We start from the raw sequence: 24,246 nt of genomic DNA on the forward strand, positions 1-24,246 counted from the left end.
TACGTATAAAAAAAAAAAAAAAAAATTATATATATATATATATATATATATATATATATATATATATATATATATATATATATATATATATATATATATATATATATATATATACTTCAATTCTACTTAAAGACTTTGACCTATAGTAAGAAAATTACCGTCAATAACTCTTTTAGACAAAAATAGGCATTCGCTGTACAAACCGGTTGCCATTTTTGGACAGCAGTTTAATGTGACCACTGGACAATAACAATGCTGAAACTGACATGATACAAGAGAATGGATAATTTGACAAATAATTAACATTCTTTAATTGTTCCCCATCTAATTTCCTGCAATTAATTTGCATTGTTATATTTTATATTAATGTTCTTAAAAATAAATTATGCTTTAGTAGTTCTCTCCCTGTCCTCTCATGACATTAGTCTCACAGCAGTTGTTTGGCAAACACAGGTCAAGTTGCAGCTCATTAAAGGAAAAGTTAGAGCTCTTCTTTTTCTTTAATTTACAGAACAACATGCAGGATTATGGAATTAAACAAATGTCTTCATTGTAATGTTGTTTATCTTTAATTTTCTGGGAATTAAGCAAAATTATTATTTTTTAATTAATGAAAAGTCAAATTTGTGTGACAAAAGGAACCCCAACGCACCGCACAAGCAGTAACTCTCTTAATCTGCCATGCTTCTTTAACAAAACTACATTACACTGCCATTTAGAACAATAAAGCATCTTTATTACTTCAAAAAATAAAAAATAAATAAAGACAATCAAGGGGGAAAGGTCCAAAGGACTTTGTAGGGACCAGAAATATTTGTGTGCTTATTAGTGACTGTATGAACCATTAAATTAATGTGTGGACAAAGCATAAACTGTATGAACCCTGAAGAAAAACAAACAAACTATTTGTGTCTATGAACATGCTTGTTCTGAAGTAGAACATGGTGTGAACAGAAAATGTAAACACTCTTTTGGTGTAATTATGTGTCCTTGTATTTTAGTGTTCAAAATAGTTTTAAAAAAGACAAATATTAAAAATAGAATGTTTAAAAGGCTAGAAATGTTAGCGCGTTTAATTCATCTTTCATTACATTCACACAGTAGTTAATACTAGCTCAAAGTAAACGAAGCAAAATTGGGGAATTACACAATAAATAATTAAAGGGTAAAGTGTGTGTGCAGGCCTGCATTGAGATGCTTCAGTAATGGAAGGTACCAAAGCTTCCCTTTCCATTGTGCTTAAATTGATTTCCATGAATGGAAATGAACATTTCCTGTGAGAGTAGATTCTCATCAGCCTGCATGTCACCTAATGCTTTCATCCGGCTCTTCTGACGTCCAAGTTTTCTGGCCGAGGTGGCAACTAACTCTTGTTTGATGGCATCATTTCCTTCACAGTCTGGAGGAATTGTGCAGCTATATTTGATGGATGGGCATTCTTCCTCTACCACAATGATGGGAACATTAACCCCAACATCATCATCGTCGTTCATATCTGCATCTGGTTTTACTCCCATGTCTTCATATACTTCCTCTTTCTCATCTGATAAAACACAAAAGAAACAACAGCGTTAAGAACAGATATGGTTTTGAAATTATTTGTTTTGTGTTGTTGTTGTTTTATCTAAAAAATTAAACCTCAAAAAGAAACTATAAACTATAAAAGATGCAATTTTAAAAATAGCTACAGGTTCTCAGCTTTCTTCAAAATATTACTTAATACATACTTTTGATTTGATCAGAAGAGCCTCATGAAGGTTTGAAACCTAAAACCTAAATAGGGAGAGTAAATAAGGAGTATATTTTCATTTTTGGATGAACTTACTCTTTAATTGCTCCCAAAACTTGTATCATTTATCTGTTTAATTAAAAAAAAAAAAAGCTTAAAACTGGTAGTCCCCCACTACGGTACCCATAGTAGGGATAAAATATTGCGGATATCAATAGTTAAAGCTGATGTCTTAAAATGTCTTCAAATGAAAACATCAAAATGAAAAAAAAAATCAAATAAGTTTTTGAACAAGTGGATGGTGAGTAAATGATGGGTAAACTTTCCCTGTAATCTCTTTTAAAACCTTTGTGATAATGTACGAGTTTGGAGAATAGAGTGGAAACCTTGTTTCTGGCCTTTATTCTCCCTCAGGTTAAAGCATCATTCACACAGCCAGCAACTTTGTAGCGATGTTTCGGCCTGGGTGGTGATAGAAGTCGCTAATGGGCATTCCCTCCTTGAGATTGCTTATATAACATTTATGAATGAGACGGCGCATGAGTTTTGTAAGACTAACTATAATTTTAATTTCTTGTGCTCTGTCATTGCAGCTATTTATCTGCATTAGAGTACAGTGCAGAGAATACAAACAGCTAGTAAGAAAATGGATCACTTGAGCTATCCTCAAAAATGCTCTTCATTTGCATAAAGTTTAACGTCTTGTCGCTAAACACACCTACACCCAGTCGCTATCACTCATGTAGTTGGAGATCGTCAGAAGTCACCAGCTCTCCATTGAAATGAATAGTCACTTGTTGCTTTGTAACTGCGAGCTGCTGGTAGAGTAAATGAGGCTAAAGCCAAATGTCAAATTCTTTGCCTTTTCCCTGATTAAAAAGCTGAATTTCCATGACCTATGATGAACAGAAATACAGAGAGCTGTTCTATTGAGCACTGATCAGACGAAACCAACCACACAGAGTATTTTAACAGGAGCACACCTTGGAAGCAGTGCTAATAAGCTTAGGGTTTCAGTTTCTCATTCCCAATGGAGGCATGCAACTCGCACGATGCTCATATGTGGGCGATGCGCATGTGTTGTGCAACTGGTACACACGTGAACCACGTTCATTTTCCAGCTGTAGAATGCCCTGAGCGCACCGCAATTAATGAAAGTAGAACTTGCCAATGTCCTTCACGCTTTGTATGGAATATACGCATTTCAGGAATAACGGCAGACTAATCACCTCAGACAAACACAGTGCATCCAAACATTGCAACAGTTTTTTTTTTTTTCTACATAAACTTGTGTCGGAGCTGCAGCAATGGTTTGTCCGTTTGTCATCCTCTAAAAAAATAATTGATGGTCATCTAGTAACGAGAGATGCCAGGGGATTGTGAGCGCCTAGTCTATTGTAAATGTTCAAGATATTCACGCGTACGCGCTTGTCACTTCAACAACAAATGAGAAATTGAGTACCGTAAAGCAGCAGTGAGGAGATTGTAAAAAAAAAAAAAAAAAAAAAAAAAAGGATGTAAAGATGTTGCCAGAGTGGCTTTTTGGTTTCTTTTCTTGTGCATCCTAGCCACGAACACCCCATATGAAAGATTTTTTAGCATAGTGCATAAACATTTTATCTATCAAGTTTAAGAGTCTCTTTAACACTGATGTTTATTTTATTATGAAGAGATGAGATATTTTGTTTAAATATTTTTGTTTTTGACTATTAAAACTATTTAACTTAGTAATGTTGGTAAATTAAAAAAAGAGGCTAAAAAAAATGTATTATAATATTCCTAAACGTATAGTTCAAATAAATAATATACTGATAATTATATCATTATTTAAAATAATTATCGATATTGAACTATATGAAACATGCTACTGTGAACATTTTTTTGCAATATTCCCCAGCCCTGCACAATATTAATTTTTGAGAATATTCATTAAATTCATGTATGGAAAGTAGGCAACACAGATAGACACATGACAAAAACACTCTCTCATTCAGCATTCCAGCAGGAAGCAACAGGAATGGTTGTAGTCATTCAGAAAATGATAGGGTACAATAAAAGGATGTGTTGAAACATGTAGGACTCTCCCATAAATGAGGGGTTTTTGCACTAAAAGTAAACCCTGCTGTTCCCAGCAAACAAAACATTAAAGACAAACAATACCTACACTGTGATACTAGATAAAGACTTCAATTTCCTACAGTACAAGAAAAAGAAGTGGCATTATTTCATTTTGATTGTCCACTTTAGACAGTCTATCAATAGCAGCTACATGTCAGAATTATTCTGATGCACCTACAAAAGATCATTTAATAATCATTTTATTTTATTGTTACTATTCAGCAATAAGATACAGTCCCCCTAAGTGCTAGTCTATTTCTCAATTTCTGTGTGTATATTTCCACCATATACAGTACCTGGAACTTTTTACAGTACCACCTTGGTTGAGAATCTAAGCAAGGCGTAATGAAACTAAAGTAGGGCATGTAAACACTACAGATCACTGACTGGCCAGAGAGAATCATCATTACCCGCTTCACTGAATTTGCAACCAGACCTGCTAGATGTAAATGAATAGTCAGCAAAAGCCACTGTAAGATCATGCATGGCTGCACACACTACTAGTTGACATATAGTTACAAAATTACTTGTATAATGAACTGAGTGTATAAAGAGGGACATAAAAAAGTATATCTAAAAAGCGAATTCAACAAAATATAATGATATGGAAAAACAGAATCTAACTGCTCATTTAATTTGCTCTACTTTCTGCAGATACTGTATAGTGAAATGTTAAGGATCCACCTAAACACATCTACATAATAATAACAACAAGTGAATCATATTATTTTAAAAACATTTCAAGGAGAAAACAGTTCTGAATTTATTTCCCAAAAACAAAAACACAAAAAATGCCATCTGAAACCATTCAAACTGCACTGCTTTTCATATAAGAGAAGTATTTCAGCATTGAAAGTGACATTGCCAGGGCGTCCATTTAACACCGGCAGACTGTGTGAAACGGCAACATAAAGGAACCTGAGGGAGAAGTAGGGTCTACTTTTATTTTAAAGCCGAGACGGCATCTGCGGAGCATAATTCAGAAATTAAGCACACTGCGTTCACAGCTGCCCTTCACTGAATGTCAAGCGCACTTCCATTCTTTCCTTTACTCAAACCGGCGCTGGCTGAGAAAGAGGGAAAAAGTCAATCCTGCTGAAGAAAAGTACCGTGGGGATGGCAGTCATTACGGACAGGCCTTCCAACAGCCCCAGGGGGGTATTTTGAACATAATTTTATGCAAGCGAATATATTCTCACAGATATTACCGCGGGAGAAAGTAGAGCACTTTTGGCATAGTCAGACTGAGTCCTGCGGGTTTTTTTCTATATAGACGCGTGGTGTACGCAGGCATGCACAGAACCATTTACAGTAATGGGGAGAGTGATCGTGGCCTATTTAATTTGTGCCAAAGAAGATGAGATGTGTGAAAGCGAAAAAACATCAAGGTTACAGTATTCCCCTAACAAGAAACCAAGGACATGAAAAATATTCAGCTCTAACATGGAAGCCCTGGACATCTGCATGTATTATTGATGTTCTGTGCTTCAGCCTGCATATAATACATTTTCCTATATTTTTCGATAAATAATAAGAATTGCTTCATTTCAAAATCCAACATAAATAATATGAGTAATATATGAACGTGTCATGTTGTTACAAACTCAGATGCAGTTACATTTTACCATGGAAACAAACATGAGGACAGCTTTACTTCATCCATAGAATAAGAATTCATTTAAAAAATATGAAGACAACACTGCATGTAAACCATAGAAGTCAAAAGAATCATGTCTGAAGTAAAGCGGTTTATCCATTTCTTATGTTAAACAGTGACCTAATGGTCTTACTGAAAAAATTATTATCAGTAAATAATAGTTTTACAGTCACCACTAAATGTCATGAACCAAAATGCTGCTAAAATATAGAAATATTAACTCATAATATTACTTTAAACTCTCATTCATTAATTTTCCTTCGGCTTAGTCTCCATTTCAAAGTTTACCACAGCGAAGTGAACCGCCAACTATTTAAGCATATGTTTTAGCACGGAAGCCCTTCCAGCTGCAACCCAGTACTGGGAGACACACTTATTCACATATGCAGTCATATCCTATGGCCAATTTAATTTATTCAATCCCCCTATAGTGCATGTGTTTAGACTGTAGGGTAAACCAGAGCACCCGGAGGAACCCCACACAAACATTGACGGAATATGCTCCATACAGAAATGTCATCTGGCCCTGCTGGGACTTGAACCAGCGACCTTCTTGCTGTGAGGTGAGGTGACCAGTGCTAACCACAAAGCCACCATGCCACCTTAACTTAAAATATTAATGCATTTTAATGTTTTAGATCAAAACAGCTAAAAAAATAGGGAAAAAAATAGGGAATATTTACTAACAGAAGTAACTGCAAAAAATATGTTTAACAGATTGGTTTCTGTTGCAATATTGACATTTTGAGGGAACTTCTTTCAGTAAATATCCATGAGTGAGTCTTGTGTGTCCAATACAGCATCTTGTGTAAACAACCTCATCACATCTTGTTAAAAATAGTTTGATTTTCTTCCTTTTATTGCTGAATTTAAAAAAAAAAAAAAGTTTTTTTTTCCAATATGATCCAATTCTCCTAGCCCTTTGTTAGAAATATAGCCTTTTACTATATTTAAAAGGGTCCCGCTTTTTATTAAGTGTTGCTTACATATCTAGTTACTGTGTAAGTTCACAGGTATAAGTAGTATGTAACTTCGGTGTATGTACACACTGCATAGTATTTACTTGTGTATTACTGGTGTAACTACACACACGTAACAACACAATAGCATGTGCAAGTTCAAATGTGTAACAGGACATTACACAATATTTGGCAAACTACCCCTTTAATGTGAATTACTAATGTGATTCTACAATTTACCTTAAAACAACATATACACATAAGGCTTTTGTATATTTCTATATACACTCAAAGAACAATATATAAAGCAATAACTGTATTGTTTATTCATGATAGTGAAATAATTAACTAATTTAACAATAAGGTTCCATTAGTTAATGTTTCAAGTTTAAAGACATGTAAGGTTAAGTTGATCATCAATTGTTTTGTTTTTTTACTGTCACTTTGCATTCTAAATCATAAAAGTAAGGAATTATGATTTTGGGGAAACTCTCTCTTTAATGCCTGAAGCAATTTGTCTGCACAAAGCCAACATGGTTTCTACTTCTTCAGCTAACTGCTGTTAATTTGAGACTATGGCATGCTGCTGGTAAACCAACAAGAAAAGAAGAAAAGTGCACCTGTGGCATTGAGCTCTGCAGGAAGATCCTCCACTGTAGAGTCACCTGGCTTGACCAAGATAACACCATAGCCCTGATTGTTGTGGATCACGTTATTCACCATGGTGATTTTAGGCGTGACATCCAACTCGTCTGCAAAATCCTGCCAAAGGGGAAGCAGGGGGTGGTAAACATGCAGCATGCCTACACAAATCAACATGCACACAAACACCCTCACATCTCTTCTTGGCCTCAGAAACGTGAGGGAGAATAAAAGACTGAGGTTGGGAAGTTGCAGGGTGTACACAAATACACAGAGCTTTGGGAAGATAGATAAAATCCAATTATTCCGCTTGAGTTAATTACGGAAAAATCCTTTTGGGATGCCACTACCTGTGTGTGAGTCTAATTTGCTCTTAGGTGAAACAATAACAAAGGGTAGAGAAAGCTATGGAAGCTTATCTTCACCACAGAAAAAAAATAAAAGGCTAATTACAATTTTCATATCTCACTTCGCTCTCTTAAAATTGCAAGTTTCATAAGTATTAAGCATAAATATTCATAAGATACAAATGTCATAAATGCTAGAAATAAAATTGTCATCATGTATTCACATCATGAAACTTCACAACACGAATACATTCATTAATTTTCCTTCGGCTTAGTTCCTTATTAATTTGGGTTCACCACAGCAGAATGAACCACCAACTTACCCAGCATATGCTTTACACAGCGGATGCCTTTCCAGCTGCAACCCATTACTGGGAAACAGTTATACACACACAAACTATGGACAATTTAGCTTACCCAATTCACCTACAGCATATGTCTTTGGACTTTGGGGAAACTGGAGCACCCGGAGGAAACACAAACCAACATGGGGAGAACATGCAAACCTTACACAGAAATGCCAATTGAGCCAGCTGGGACTCGAACCAGTGACCGTCTTGCTGTGAGGCAACAGTGCTAACCACTGAGACCCAGTTTCACCCAAATGAATACATTTTTGACAAAATATGAGAAATTTGTTCCACCACCCAAGCCTATTCACTCAAAATGCTTTAAAATCAAAAAATAAATCAAGTGAATCAAGCAGTTTTGTTCAAGTCTACCGATGAGATACGATCACATTTTATGATCATTTTTAATTTCGAGAGATAAATTTAAAAAATGGAGAGAAAGACATAACAGATGGATATTTGATTTAAATAACTTCACTTGTGTTCAAATGATGAAAGATTTTTTATGGGATTGGAACAACATAAAGCCAATGAAATGATAACTTTGAGCTGTTGCTGTGAACTAGTGATGTAACGATTCACCAGACTCATAATTCGATACGATTCATAATACTAAACTCAAGATTCATGTTTTAGTCATGATTTTTAACTAAATTATTTGAAACAAATTTAAAGGTGAAGAGCACTTTCATTTTTTCTTAAATACTGCACATTTTTTCAAAATAATGCATTTTCTGCAATAACTACATTGACATTTTGAACAACACATAAATAATAATAATAATAGTAGTAGTAATAATGATGATGATAACACTAACTAAATAAGACTCACTAATATAAAATACTAAAACTGTGACTGTGCTGAGTTTGACATTTAAAAAAATATATCAGCATATTTATGTTTTCTGGCATAAGCTTGAGATCTTTATACATTTACAATGTCCCCTGTTATTGAAAAAACTTTGGGGACTGAGATGGCTGGTGTGGTGTGGAAAAGGCTTTCCTAAACAAGAGAGCAATAATACAGAGGTGGTTAAAAGACCCTCTGCTCCAGAGCACTGGCCACTGGCATAAAAAGATTATAAAATTACTAATTATATAGGACAGAGAAAGGAGTTGAACACGATTATGAAGGCGAATAATTAATATTACTTGTATAATTAATTAGTATAAGTATCATTGTGATACACTTAAGAAGAGATAATCGTGAACATTTTTAAATATTTAAAAATAATAAGTTTTTTTTTTTAAATATAAACTGATTTGAAAAGAAAAGGATAGAAATAATCTAATACTTAGTTCTGTAACAGAAAACCTCTCTTTCAGTCTGAAAAACACCTTTACACATTCGCTATGAAAACACTGATGCACGTATGATCTCCGCAGCACTCGGAGCTGCAAATCATTTGCTTTGGTTGGTTTAGCTTATTAAAGTCTTTTTGCGTACAGACATCCGTGACAGGAGTATTTCACTGAGCTGACTGTCTATGTGAATCATATTCGTTGTTCTGTTAGTGTAAGTAAATGTCTTTTTGCAATATTTGCACACAGTTTGTTTGTCTGGCGCATTTCACCGCTGTCATTTTACTCTGCCGTCATTTTACATACCTGCATCATGAGCCATAAATGCATGCAAAATACATATACACATTAAGATAATTAAAAAAAGTTAAACTTCTTTCATAAACTGAAAAAAATGTTTAAAAATGTATTTAGTAGTACGCAAGTGTCCCTGTAAAATCACAACTAGGCTACGTTTTAACTTCTGCTAATACAACTAGCCCTAGGAGAATTTTAAAAATACCCAAAACTGCAAGAAAAATGCCAGAATCGTTACACTTTTTATTTTATTTTGTGGCAGAAATAAGTCATCACACAATAATTCAAAAAACCATTTCTCAAAGCTGATGAGCAAATTTTTGAACCAAGATTTGTGTTTACAACCACAGGGTGCTCGTTGGCTTTTCTCACATTTCCTCTGAACGGTGTGAGCATAGTGACCTCTGATGGCACAGCTTAGAGCCATTAACATCAAAGACGCCCCATGGCGCCTACTGAAGTCCCACTCCACTAACGCACTAAAGGGGCCAACTTCCCCGGAGGTCTTCTAAATGCATTAATCCACTAGATCATTAAAACGATACTAAGACAGCCCTACAGTGCAGCTCTGTCAGGTCAGGTAAGATACTTGCTGTTGCCTGGGCAACTATTAGCGGTAACCGGGACTCAGACGGGCTAATCTATAGGCATTTAGAAGAGCTGAAGCTCATCCATCTTCCTCACCTTAATCAGGATCCCCTCCTTGCAGTGATGGATGCCATTGCCAACCAGACTGCACACACTCCCGGGGTAAATCTCCACACCGGCCCCCTGAAGCAAGCACACACAGAGACCATTAGAATAGATAATGTTATTGGTCAATGAAAAGTGGCTCTGTAGTAAAGTGGCCGGTGGTTATTCAAGTCAAACAAGACTGCTGGCAAGATCTTTCACACCTGTATCTCACGCTGCAATGCCTATTGTAACAGATAAATAATGGAGCAAGACATTCAGATGATCATGCCCACTGAATAAGTGAAGAAGTCATTTTATGATTCACGTGAGGTACCGTGTGCTTGCACGGCTTACCTTGGAGCCATACAGGTCACACATGTTCATGGTGAGCTGTGCTGCAGATCGCACAATCACACCTGTGGTCTCACACTGCATCACACAATTTTCCATTTCCAGCTTCCCCTGGCGAACACCTGATGAAAGATAAAGGGTGACGAATCAAAAAGACCTTGAAGTATGGTGACAGGACATGCAAGAAGGAGGAAAGGTTTCTGCTCATGTGAAGATTAAGAATAGTGCTGGTCTATATTGAATATATGTTGGATAAAGATTAAAATATTTTTTCATTTGGTCACCGAGTTATTCAAAATTAGACATGCAATGACATTGACTGGCATTTGAATAGACTTTATCTGTGAATCAGTTTAAATAGTATCGATTAACTAAACAATAATATTGTGTAATCTCAAAAATGTAATTAATAACTACACAAAACATCCATGGATTTATTTTTATTATACATATACATACAAATCTAAGAGGCAAGTCATTCAGATGGAATAGATATCGTTTGAAACAAAGTCATTTTGTTACTGTCACATTTACAGTGTGTTCAAAACTACTACTTAAAAGAAAAACTAACATTAATTTATATTATTATTTTTTAGCATTTTAAAAACTTTGTGTTATCTTCAAATCACGCTGCCCTGATTTATTTTTAGGGTCAGGTTAATATATCATACTAATTACATTACATTCACACCATACCTGTAATTGTTTACGGTCATTTATTAAGATTATCCTGTGTTGTTGTTTGTAATATAATATAATATAATATAATATAATTAGTATGCTATATTAGATTATATTATATTCACACCATAACTTTAATTAAAATCATAAAGGCATATTTTATCAGTTATTTTAAACACAAAGAAATCAAAAACTTTAAACGACCTATTAATTGCAATCATTTATTATTTTTTTATCATTTTAAAAACTGTTAATTAAAAAAAACATGTTTTTTAGGGTCAGTTTAAGATTATTTTTGTCGCTGTTTGTAACAAGTCATACTAATTATATTATATTATATATTCACACCATACGTGTAATTTAAATCAAAGGCATATTTTATTATTTATTTTAAACACAAAGAAATCAAAAACTTTAAACAACCTATTAATTGCAATCATTTATTCTTTTTTATCGTTTTAAAAACTGTGTTAACTTTTTGTCAGTTTAGGATTATTTTGTGTCCTTGTAAGAATTGTTATATTATATTATATTATATTATATATTATATTTTTACACCATACCTGTCATTTAAATAATGAATATTTTATTATATATTTTAAATACAAAGAAATCCAATTAAATGACCTAATAATTGCAATCATCTGTATGACAATTAATCATCAAAACAAAATCCAAGACAGTGATAGCAAAAATTCAACATGATATTAAAGGGCATCTTTTAAGTTTCTGCAGAACAAATGCATAACTCGAAACAAAATAGCAGTAGATTTATTCTTGGCTACATCACCCCACCCTAATACAGTTGGGAACATATTGTTTTGAAAGCAAGAAGGATATCCAGTGGATAATAAACAGCCTTGTTGCCCTGACCAGATCAGAAATCCCGCTGGAACCAAACCTTTAGTGTAGCTGCACAGGGGTACAGATTTAAAAGCTCCCTAGACTAGACATGCCAGAACGGCTCACCGATGAAATGACAAGGAAAACATGAGATGACTCTCTTGTTACCGTACTGCTGTAGAGGCCAAATGAATGTCTGAGCAAAAGTGCACGTCAGGTCTCTGGTGGACACGCTGCTGTCCATTCAACAGCAGCAGTCCCTAAAGGTTTTTCAACAAATAGCTAGAAAGGGGGGAAAAGGACAGGACAATTTCCTTTGAAACTTACATAAGATGCCTTCAATGGCATCGCGCTGTATGAACTTTATATTTGAGAGTTTGACGTTTGCTCCCGTTGACTCCACAAAAGCATCACCCTTGTTACGCTTCTCGATCACCACTTCGTCTGGCAGACCGTATCCTGAGGGAAGATAAGGAGAGAAATGCCACTGGAAAAAGTGTTTTATGAATTTTATCAAAAGCAAAAAGTACAGAACATCCAAGCAGTGATTTTAGTCTTATATAAATAAATAATCTCAAAAATACGCTTGTTATAAAACAGGTCGGTAATGGCAGTTTTGACAGTAACAAGAACCAGTTAAATCCGCACTCTTTGAATAAAACATTTTCTGAACCTGCATGACAAAAAAATAAAAATGCAGAAAGGAAATTGACAGCCCCTTAACCCTGATGGATCACTGTCATTTACCACTAGACATACCATCCAGCAGAGAACATCTCATTACAGCAAAGCCTCTCCCATAAAGGGCCTAATTCTCTATGGAAATTAGACTGTCTCTCAGTCTAGACACATGGTTTCTGGGTAACAATGTGCCTAAATGGCCATCAACAAGTGTGTTGAGTCTATAGCAGCCCGCAGACTGATGACTGAGAGGTCAGCTTAGCACCATTTCAGTTTGAGATAGTGGTGGCAGGTCAGCGAGAGTAGCGGTTCAAAGCCGCAGAGTTTGACAGCCTGGCTTCATTACGCACTGCTCTTTGACAGATGGTCCTGAAGCAGGTTTCTCCCAGAGTTTTCTAACAATGCCCAGATGAACTCCAGCCCCCTGGTCAGCTTTCATACACTTCTTTCAAATGCCAAGGGCTGAATATAGACCAATAAGGTCACAGCACCATCCTCGCTTCTGCGTCTGCAGGTAACAACAGTGGATTTGCTGAAGATCACACCGTAATTGACAGCAGTGGGATGCTTTGAATGGGGAAGCATACAACGTACTTCCTGCGCTCAACAATGTAACACAGCTGTAGGTCTCCATGAACTGATTTAACATTTAATGGGTTATAAGAAACTGAAGTCATTATATAGGAGTAAACCTATATAGTGGTCAAGAGAAACTGCATAATATATACATATAAATTAACACATGTACAATTAATTTCACAATGTGTCTCCAAAAGAAAATGCCAGTCAATAAACAGAAAGATATCAAACACTGCTATTAACAAGTATTAACTTATTCAAGTCTTGTCCGCTCAAGTTCTGATGTTGTTGAGGACCTTTCCACCTTATTTCATCATACTATTGAATAAACATGCAATGCAGGGAACGCACAGCAACTGCAGTTTTAATTGTAATCCCTGTGTTTTCACATTTTGGTGATCTTTTTTCACAATGTCCCATTATGATCATGTGGTAGGACTGTAGCTGGTCTATTGTGGCTTTTAGAATGCATTTGACCACGAGTTTACAGTACAAAAAAAAACAATCCAATCCATAATTCTAACTAACTTTTAAAACTTGTAATCAGAAATGAGCAATGCATGCAAAAGCAAGTAGAAACCGGGTATTAGTGTTTTTTTCTTTGTTTGTTTGTTTTTTAATAGTCAAAGCAGACAGTTTTCTGTAATTAAATGCAACGTTAACATAAATATAATTTAAGACAAAAAAGCTTAATTAACAGTGGTAATGACTGGTGAAAACATAATTTTCTAGCATATTTTTTATCTTGTAAAAAAAAAAAAAAAAAAAAAAAAAAAAGAGATCACCATTTCTTATTATGCATTAAAAACATAAGGGGCAAAGCAGAGTATATTAAAACTATTCGATAAGATGATCTGTGCGTAAACTACAAGTGAATTTTTATTTTAAACAAATTTCTTAATGCAGATTACCAAATAAAATTAAAAACCCACGGGAATTTGCTTGAGCAGATGATGTGATTGGCTAACTAGATTAACCACTGGACCAATTCCAATGCAAGCCATCTTATATTATGAGCTGAAGCCCATTAAAATGATTTTTAATATTTACCTCCTAAAAAGTCTCACATAAATTGTGTTCCCACACAAAAGGTCACACAAATATGCTGTTGGATATATCATCTGCCCCTCTGAATTGCCATTATGAAGGGAAAAGAATCTTTATTATTACTAATATATCATGCTAGTTTTCCAGGAAGTGCCAATTTTATTCTTTAACACATGGGGTGAAAACGACACTTTCATTCACAGTATACATGTTCAGAACTTTGGATACAAAAGCTACAACCTATGATGCATGACTTCTCTTTACTTAAAAAACAAAAAACAAAAGCAAAAATCTATTTACAGCTCCTTCAATTAATCTTGTTGATAAAGTCGTGACCTAAGACAGAGACATGTGACGTTCTCACAAAATATCAAAGAACTTTAGTGCAGCAAGCCCAGCTCTTTTATGGTAATCTGGCAGTGGTCTAATTGAGTTGCTCTTCTCCTGTAGTAGAGCCAGCAGCCGCCTGTGTGTTATCTCCTCTTTCAGGGCTTCCCTGACGCTGCAGGAGGTACTGCCAAGCAGACAAAAAAACTCCATATTTACACAGCGTCCTCCAGGCCTTCTTTCCTCTTCCTCATTTGACTTCATCACTATCTGACTTTGCAGGTCGTCCATTTGCATAAAGAAGCTCGACCCTGACCCTGTGCTCTCTATGCTCGCCTGCTTCCACATTCCTCATGCATTAATTTCCGCCCCTCATCATTGGAAGGTGGTTATTGTGCTATCGAGCTCAATTACCTTGAGCAGGCTTCGTAATACCATGTACCGATTGCAGTGTTCGCTTTATTCACGCCCAGGGAACCATTTTGACAAACAAGGCCTGGTGCCAGACTATTGACTTACTGTTATGAAGCATGGTATAGAAAAAAGCTTTATTAAAGGGAAAAGAATAGTACAAAGCGCAGGTGATTTCCTCTGAGTTGCAGATAGAGTTGAATCGGGGGGGAAAATGAAATACAGTCCAATCAATCAGACGATAAAGGTCAATGCCTTTTCTTCACTGCAAGCTAAAACTGGCCAAATCATTTAGAAACCACTGATGTCACTAAATTTTGAAGTGATAGTTCATTAAACTTTTATGAACAAAATGCTATGAAATGGAGTTAGAATAGAGAATTGATTATAAAATTAGAAACCTCTTATCTCCATTCTGCAACTCTGCTTCTTTTTGCGAAAGAAATATATTGTTTGTGTGGTTTTTCATATGGTCAGACATGTTCATGTCTCATTGAATTATTAACATTTCACCAAAATCAAACAGACTTTTTACCAGCTAAAGTCATTTATATGCATTTTGTTTATCATATCTGATGGAGCAGGTACACTGCATTGTTTATCAACTTAAAGGGTTATAAGTTTCATTAAACGTGCAGCAACAGTCTGTTAATTGATCTCAAAAAATGTATAATTAATAAAACATTATATAACAATGTTGAATAAATGTTCTCAAGCATTTAATTTTCCTTCGGCTTAGTCCCTTATTTATCAGGGGTCGCCACGGCGAAATGAACTGCCAACTACTCCAGCATATGTTTTACACAGCAGATACCCTACCAGCCGTAACCCAGTACTGTGAAACAGCCAGTGTTTTTACCCAATTCACCGCATGTCTTTGGACTGTGGGGGAAACCGGAGCAAACTCTCGGCAACACCGGGAGAACATGACAACTTCACACAGAAATGCCAACTGGCCCAGCCGGGACTCGAACCAGCGACCTTCATGCTGTGAGGCGACAGTGCTAACTACAGAGCCACCATCTCATGCATCACATATTTACATATTTCAAAATAAATGTTTTTATTTCCTTTTTTGCTAAACTTGTTCTGCAGTGTTGATTTTTGTCAAAGTGTATTTAAACCAATGATATTAATTTAAACTTATGTTAATTTGATCCCTAAATCTGTAATAAATAAATACATCAGTATAGCTGCCTTTGCATGCTTATTTAGCAGACTAAATTACAGGAGAAAACTTTCTTTTAAAAATAAATAAATAATTTATTCACACCAACTCAACAATCATAAAAGGAAAAGAAGGACATAGATGTGCATCCAATGAGTCATGCTATTACCTTCAATCTCGATGGAGTCAACAATACTGATGGAGCTGGTGATGCTGTAAAGGCCAGGACAGACAATGACCACATCCCCCTCAAAGCACCCATTGACCGCAAGTACTGGGTCACTGTGAAACTGGGATCAAAACACACACCACATTAGTCTAACTCAAATCACCTTAGGACTTCAAAATAAATAAAAAGCATTAAAAATTGAATTTCAAATCACACTCTGTAAAAAAAAAAAAAACAGCCCGACGCAGAAATTTAAGCGAATGGGTCTCAGTGGGGTTGAGCAAAGACATCCAAGCACACATATCTGCACCATTTTAACAAGTTCTTGAGGGATAAACTGGCTCACAGAACAAGAGAGATCAAACATGAGCTAGTGCATGAACATAGTGCTTTACAAATCCTGCATTACAGCACCCTGACACGTTAGCGATCATACAGTCCTTCTTTATGCACAAACTGATCTTTAATCTTACCATCCAAACAGAAGAGAGAAGCGAACCTGAGAGTTTACTGGCAAAAATATTCATAGAGTCTTGGCGGTCATAAAATTATACTAGCATGAGAGAAATCGATGATTTGATTTTTTTCTAAGAGCTCTGAGGCGGCCGGTGCTCTCAGGCAGATATTAACCTTTAAGAGGTAAACCCAGGAAATTAAAAGACAGTGATCAGACGTGGTGGGAGAGAAGGCGAGGGACATTAATTTCACCGTTTGGGCAGGATTTGTGTCTAAAACTACTTTATTTAAACGATCCGACCGTCCTCCATTCAGATTCAGCTCTCAGAACAGCAGGAGTGACCTTTTCCCAAACAAATACCATATTTCCACTCATAAGTCTTGTCATGGCTTAAAAATAAGAGGTTTTCCTATTCTTGCACAGTCCAGATGTCAATAAACCAATCCCAAAATCCCCATTTAAGGCTCTGACACAAACCAATAACCAAGATGCAGCAAGACAGCCAATAGCATGTATGCTAGAAAAAAATAATATTGTTTGGTCTGTGAAAGTCAAATAAAAGAAATGAGAAAATTTGAAAGATTCGGATGAATCCTGTTTTAAAAAAAGAGAAATTAAGAGATTTAAGAAAAACATAAATATTATTTACATAAGTTATGAATATTCACATACTGTATGCCAATAGTGGCAAGAGAACTGAAAAATCATACTCAAGTACCATGACCAAAAAATGTTGTGCACAGAGTAAACAAATCTGTTCTAAATACTCAAAGTATGATTAAAAAGTAGCCCATCTAAAAGCACTCAAGAGTAGTGAGTATTACGCTGTGAAAATCATTCCACTTTACACACTGCAAATTAAAAATGTAGCTTACATCAGTGCCACTTACTTTTAAGGGTATTTCTAAGTGCAATATAAATTATTTGGCATTTATGGACTATAAATTAAAATGTGAGATTATTTTAATGCAAGAGCGTATTACATTAATACATGCACCAATAATAAGCTGACAGATAGCGGGTTGATGCATTTAACTAACAAGCTACAAGTGTCCAACATTTGGTACTGCAAACCAAGCTGACAATTCAGCTTTGAAGACAATTTCATGATTTCAGTGATTATACAATAGGCATCCCTCATCTTCTCATCAGAAACATGCAGCCTAAACAGTCTCTCGGCCACTGCGTGTAATAATTTTTCATCTTCTTGGACATTTTTCATGCTTTCACATAGGACTGCTCAACACATCGTTTCAGCATCGATATCGCAATGTGTGCATTCGCAATAGTCACATCACAGCATCTGCAATGTGGAGTTGGGATTATTATTGTTGATCAGCAACAAAGAATGTACAGTGTTTACATTATAGTTTAATTATTATTCAACAGGGGCAGGACAAAATAGCGGTATATTGCTGATATCATGATCTATCATTACCAGGGGCAAAATATCATGAAAATATCGTATCGTATTACTAAACCTAAATATTTGACTACTTATTTCACTTTTATTTATGCATTCTTGTGATTTCTTTGATTCACTCCTCTACAAGATTATTCCAATTAATCAAAGTTAATGTGTTCATTCCAAATAGAGCTACTCAAGTCATCTGCCGAAATTGTATTCATATAGCAATATAAACCGCATCAAAATAAAATATCGTAATGTAAGATTTTTACAACAATGTGCAGCCCTACTTTGTACGTGTCTGCTGAATTTATCCAGCATCAGTGTATTGTCAGTTTGATGCATTTTTCTATGAGCAATTTGATGGAAATCAAAAGACTGAATATAAATAAAAAAATAATACATAAACGTATTGTGACTACAGACTAAAGGAAAATAGTGCAGTAAAAGTACAATACAGCGCTAAAACAACTAATGCAAGTCAAAGTACATAGTTTAAACTAATTAATGCAGTACAATTCCTGAGGAAAAAACTGCTCAATTGCAGTAATCAAAGTATTTGTAATTTTCTTATTTTACACCACTGTAAAATGCACAGATAAAATTACATAAAACAAATTCCTCTACTAAACTGAACAGATTGTGAGAGGTCTATCTCTCTCACTGGCTTGAAAAGAGTTCAAAAGAAGTTTGATGCGTTGTCCAACTAGTGCAGATAGTTCATAACACACCACAAAACTAAGCTGACCGATGCTCAAAGACAGCCCCACGGCCAACTATCAGTTTGGTCGAGTACAGAACAGATGAAAACCATTATCCTGAAAAGGTGAGTACAAGGTCTTCTGACCAGCATGCAACTATACCTTGAAAATAAGAAAGGGTCATACACACCTGAACTTCAAACTCTTCACTCGAGTAGCAGGGCATCAGTTTGTCAGTTATTAAGCTTTGAAGCTGGTGAACTGTAGCTGAGGCAGATACCAAGTGGACTACTCGGCCGCCGGCAGGACGTGGCCCTTTGGCCCGGCATGACTGCTGACCAGAATTCACCTTGTAGCCCAGAACGTACCTGCAGTGGGCAAACCAAAGGCACACTTGCTCAAACCCAGCGGTTGAGATTGACACCTCTTTGATCTCTGCGGATCTGGGATGTAGTAACTAGGCAAGGCGGATGATTAATTATGAAGCAGTGTGTATTGATCCAGGTTTGGAAAATGTAAAGAGGTCAATACTTCAAAAGGCACGAATGCCTGACAGCAATATTAAATCACATTTATGCCCATTAGGTTGCTGTCCTGATTAACCTGAGGTTGAAGAGCGAAAGCGCAAATGTGTGACACCTCTCAATCTCAAACACAGACAAACAGCAGTAATAATAACCTGAGCAGCGGGTTTTCAATAATACGCAGCTTGCGCTTAAGTGCTTCCAGCTGCTCGTACATGCGCAGCCCTTCAACCATAGACACGTTGTCTTGTTCAGATTCGGAGTCACTGTTAAGGTCACTTCTCAGGCTGGAGAACTCCTGAAACTTCTCCGAGCACAGCGCCAGCAATGAATGATACTCTGCTACAAGACCAGCTGGAACACGATCCTCCAAAATGTCATAGTAGCTGTGGAAAAAAATATATGGGGGCAGAGATGAGAAAGGAGTGAGGAGAGAGAGAGAGATAAAATCCTGATCTTATTTAAAGTGGCTACATGCAATTTCTGCATTACAAGAGACATGAAAAATAATTTTTTTGGTGATTTTTGGCAAATTGAAAAGAAACCAATAGATGTCAGGTTGCCTTCTAACAGGATTGAATCTACATGTAAATGAGTGATTGATATGTCAGGCATGTGTCAGGGAGGTAGAAAAAAACAACCCTGATGAATTGTTTGCAATAACAAATGAATTAGAAAAACATTGACATTACATTTTTTAAATATGTGATAGCAAATCTGCATTTAGCATTCAAATTAAAACAAACAACATGTAATTTGAGCATCACCAATGGCACCTAAACAAACTGCTATCAAACGTATGTTTAAAAAGTCAAAGAGGAACTATAGGACTCATTTATTTTGTCAGATGACATCATGGTTGTTAAAATCTAGATGTACCTTGTTTAATTTAAACAACTCATTTCCTAATGCTGCTATAAATTATTGGCAAAGTAAATGTATTTGCATTGTTTAAAACAATTTATAGTGATGCCATGTGATGAACGGTTCATCACTGGGTACATACTGCCACCTTGTGGTTGGAACTCCTTTCTAAAGCAACTCAAAGCATCTAATACTTTAGTGCACAACATTATGCTTCAGGGTAAGAAATGGGACAAACAGAGGACACTCACAGCCTGAGACGAGGCTCCACACATCGAACAAAATAATCAAAGTCATCATCTTCATCTTCCTCATCCCACTTCCTCCAGATATGTTTATAAAAAAACCTGTAGGAATTAAATGCAAAAGTGGATGGAGAAGGGGAGAAAGAGGGTGGCGGGGGTAAATGTGAAAAAGAATGTATGTAAAACATGCTCATCCAGTCAGTTCAGTTAAACAGAGGAACCTCCTCAAAATCACAAAGCAAACTGGTATGTAGCAGCATCACTTTTTAGGTATATAAATTGGGAAAAACTGAATTTTTATTCCTTTAGAGATTTAAAATCTGCTTTTGGCTACATAAAATATAAAAAAATATACAAGTACATTAGTTAAGGTATTATGCACAAATAAACAACAATGAACATGTATTAAAAATGTACCACGTTTATTTGATTAAACATTTTAAAATCTTATATATTTTAATAAAATTTGGTACATGTAATGCGCGTTGCTCTTTACATTGACAATTAAACTTATTTTTGATAGTCTATGTTGAGTGAAATGTAATGTATTTGTTTTATTTAATGTCAAGTCAGCAAACAAGGCTATTTTTATGGCAGGACCATTTCAATAGAAATATACAATTAAAACAACAAACAAATGAATACATAAATTAAAGTTTTTTTTTTTTTCGTGTTAATACATGATAAAAATAAAAATGTAGGGTGTCACTTCGTTAAAGATGTCCTTAAGATAATTAATTCATTAAAAAAAAAAAACTTCTGGAATCATTAAAAGCTGGACAGTCTAATAAAATGTGTTTTACAGAAAGGGGAGTTACCAACATTGCAGTACCAACATTGAGTGGGGTCTTCACCTGAGCCAAAAGGCATGGGTTAAGCTTGTATATCCAATATGATATCTGGTAAAAATCCCTTAATCAAATCTAGTATTAAAATGTCTTGAAACTCTGTTTGAGATTTCAGGTTGTATTTCATACAATTTATTATTTCTCAATGCATCCCATTCCTCTTGCCACTTATTTAAAATGTAAACATTGATAAAAGGTTCTATTTGAATATTTTATTTAGATGCTTGTAAAGTTAAGAAGGTGCAACTGTTTTACAAAATACACAAACATCTTTGCTCCATTAAAATGTGCAACACTTATGTTTTACATAAATTTGATGTGATCCCCAAATAGATTAACTTACTGCAAATGGAAAATTACCTTGACAGTTTGATAACACAAGTTCTTAAAATGTGATTATAGATGGGTAGATGCTTAGCCTCAAATACCACTCTAAAGCAGTATTAGAGATGTGTGCACTGAGGTGTGCCATTTTTTCAGTCCTGCACGCTTTGCTTTTACATAATCGTTCCAGCTTTTAGGAATATATCGACTCTAGAATTAAGGATGCATTTCATGTTCCTGAGACAAAATCTCTTATTTTATTGTTCCAAATATAAAACAAAATATTAATGAAACAGTTTTAAAGAATAATACAAATTAGTTCAATACATCCATAAATATAGTTTGTACGTCTAATTTTCATCTTTACTATAATAAGCCAAATAAAAATGTAGGAGAAACATCTGTTTTTTGTATTATTCTGGTTTGAGGTTAGCATCTTAAGCTAAAGGAAAAATCTTTTTTATTATTTGTTATTGTGTTACTGCAATGTGTTTGTCAACTCTGTCAGTGATTAACAAAGGAAAATAAATGGGGAAATGCCTGAAATGTACCAAATATTAAGAATATATAAGTCACATATATGTACTTGAAATAAAGTTTATTATATTTTTATAATGTTACAGTTTTATAAAGGTTAAATTATCTTAATTTCTTTTTTACCATTTGTAAACTTATGTTCACTGTTTTGTTTAATTTAGTTTTTTTAGAAGAGCAATAGCTATTCATGCTTAATGCACAAAAATTAAAGTCAGTCAAAGATCATAAACTGAATCAAGAATTCATTTCAACCAACAGATAAAAAATCGTGACATCTGAAATAGTACCAAACCATAATTATTACATACATTAAACATTTTTAATTACTATTTTTAGGTATTGCTCATTCTCGTATCATGTATACTGGTCTGTCAATATAAAGTAAACAGTAAGACTGGTCAAAAAAATTAAAAATTCACCTTAAAAAAAAAAAAAAAAAAGTTGGATTACCTAAGGTGTTCCAGGGCCAAAGCAGTCTGATCAAAGTCTCCAGACTCATCATAGACAACCGAAAGCTCCATAAGAGGTACTTTATGAAGTGTAGCCTCCAGCAGAGCCTTCATGGATTCTTCAGTAAGATCACAGCCTCTGGTCTCACACGCCATCGGCAGTACCAGCTCTACTTTTGCCTTCAGCGCTTTACAATCAACGTCAACAACCTACAACAACAACACACATTACTCAGCTTTCTCCACATTCCACTGTGTAGATGCTTCAATGTTTTAATTGTAAAAAAAATAAAACTAATTAAACAAATTTCATATGCTTACTTCAACCAGCACATCAAATACATCGGTGTGCCATATGCCTTGCCAATCACATGGCTCCACGATCTTCTCCAAGTATTCAGCAGTGAAAGACTGTACTTCAGATGGTTTACTGTCACCTGTCAGACATTTTAGGTTCATAAATATACTCTTCTTAAGTCATTTATTGTTATGAATGTCTATCAAAAGTGTCTGAAGTGTTACCAAGCATGTAATCTTGATAGGCCTTGAATCTTTCATAGTACAGAAGATTGTCTGTTTGAAAGGTGTCCGGCAGTCCTCCATTTCCTGGTCTCTCTGCTCGCTGTAGATGAGTGCAGGGTCTATCGTCACCATTTAGATAATGTGTGCCACTGTCATCATCATCATCATCATCATCATCATTCTCATCCTCCTCACCTACTGCCTGAAATAACTCTGAAAACAATGTACATTGGTGGATCAATAAAGTGGCATATCTTACACAAACTGCGTCCTACTACGTGCAAAAAAAACAAACATGTAAAAGTCAAAAGTGTGGCTAAAGATTAAGTCTAAATTATAGAGGTAAAGTTGGTTTCAAATTCGCACATTCGTTGATTTAGCAGTCTCTATATTTTGTTTACAATGTTACGTTGAATATTCGATCGGAATTAGCATGCAAGTATGACTTCTAAACAACATTAACATGATCCAATTCACTGTGAGCAGTGTTGTACTGATAGTCACTGGCTGCTAATATGAGTTCCCTATTTAGAATTTGCGAAGAATATTTTTCTGAAATTATATTATTAAGGAGAATGTCTGAAAATACAAAAATAAAGCCAATTTTACCTCTATGTTTAAATTTAAGTCATTGACATTTTAACCTGACAGAAAACATACCAAATCAAACGACAATATTTACAAAGCGTGTATATCACAAACCTTTTGAAACCCGACTGTGGTTTTGTCTGATGTCATTAAAGATGGTCTGCTGATTTACATTCTGGTCGTTATTATTTTGTGGATCTCCGCTGGTTGGTTTGATGATGATTTCAACGCCGTTTTCAGTCTCGCAGTCCCTTACCTCCTCTGGCTTTGGACACTCAACTTCCCCGGACATCACTGAAGCTTAAAATGTCAATATATTACAGTAAAGTAAGTTTAAAGTTTGTTAAAATGTCGCTTAATAACTCGCTTAACAGTTTCTGTTGGCCTGTCTTGTCTGTCTCCTCCCTTCACTTGTATTTTCAAACGCTGCCCAGGCGGAGCGCCCA

General features: G+C 35.3%; 1 protein-coding gene across 1 annotated transcript; it reads right to left on the bottom strand.

Annotated features, from left to right (window-relative positions):
• Positions 1 to 714: 714 nt before the first annotated feature.
• On the bottom strand, positions 715 to 24,222 carry shcbp1 (SHC SH2-domain binding protein 1). Its single transcript, NM_199843.2, has 13 exons — positions 23,915 to 24,222; positions 23,213 to 23,425; positions 23,012 to 23,127; positions 22,692 to 22,900; positions 20,539 to 20,634; positions 19,579 to 19,809; positions 19,090 to 19,267; positions 16,334 to 16,454; positions 12,279 to 12,410; positions 10,431 to 10,549; positions 10,086 to 10,172; positions 7,084 to 7,225; positions 715 to 1,543 (listed from the first exon to the last, which is right to left on the bottom strand). The coding sequence occupies exons 1-13, from the start codon at positions 24,090 to 24,092 to the stop codon at positions 1,200 to 1,202; spliced, it is 2,166 nt and encodes a 721-aa protein (NP_956137.2). The 5' UTR covers positions 24,093 to 24,222; the 3' UTR covers positions 715 to 1,199.
• Positions 24,223 to 24,246: the final 24 nt, after the last annotated feature.

This window comes from Danio rerio, chromosome 7 (assembly GCF_049306965.1).
Source record: "Danio rerio strain Tuebingen ecotype United States chromosome 7, GRCz12tu, whole genome shotgun sequence".
Lineage (NCBI taxonomy): Eukaryota > Metazoa > Chordata > Actinopteri > Cypriniformes > Danionidae > Danio > Danio rerio.

What these genes read in the sequence shown, in the direction of transcription:
- shcbp1 (NM_199843.2), bottom strand. Translation starts at nt 24,092, where the DNA reads ATGTCCGGGGAAGTTGAGTGTCCAAAGCCAGAGGAGGTAAGGGACTGC. An exon ending in CTATCAAGATTACATGCTTG is followed by an intron (nt 23,128 to 23,212) that starts GTAACACTTCAG and finishes AATGTCTGACAG; the next exon opens with GTGACAGTAAACCATCTGAA. An exon ending in GTGACCTGTATGGCTCCAAG is followed by an intron (nt 10,173 to 10,430) that starts GTAAGCCGTGCA and finishes TGCTTGCTTCAG; the next exon opens with GGGGCCGGTGTGGAGATTTA.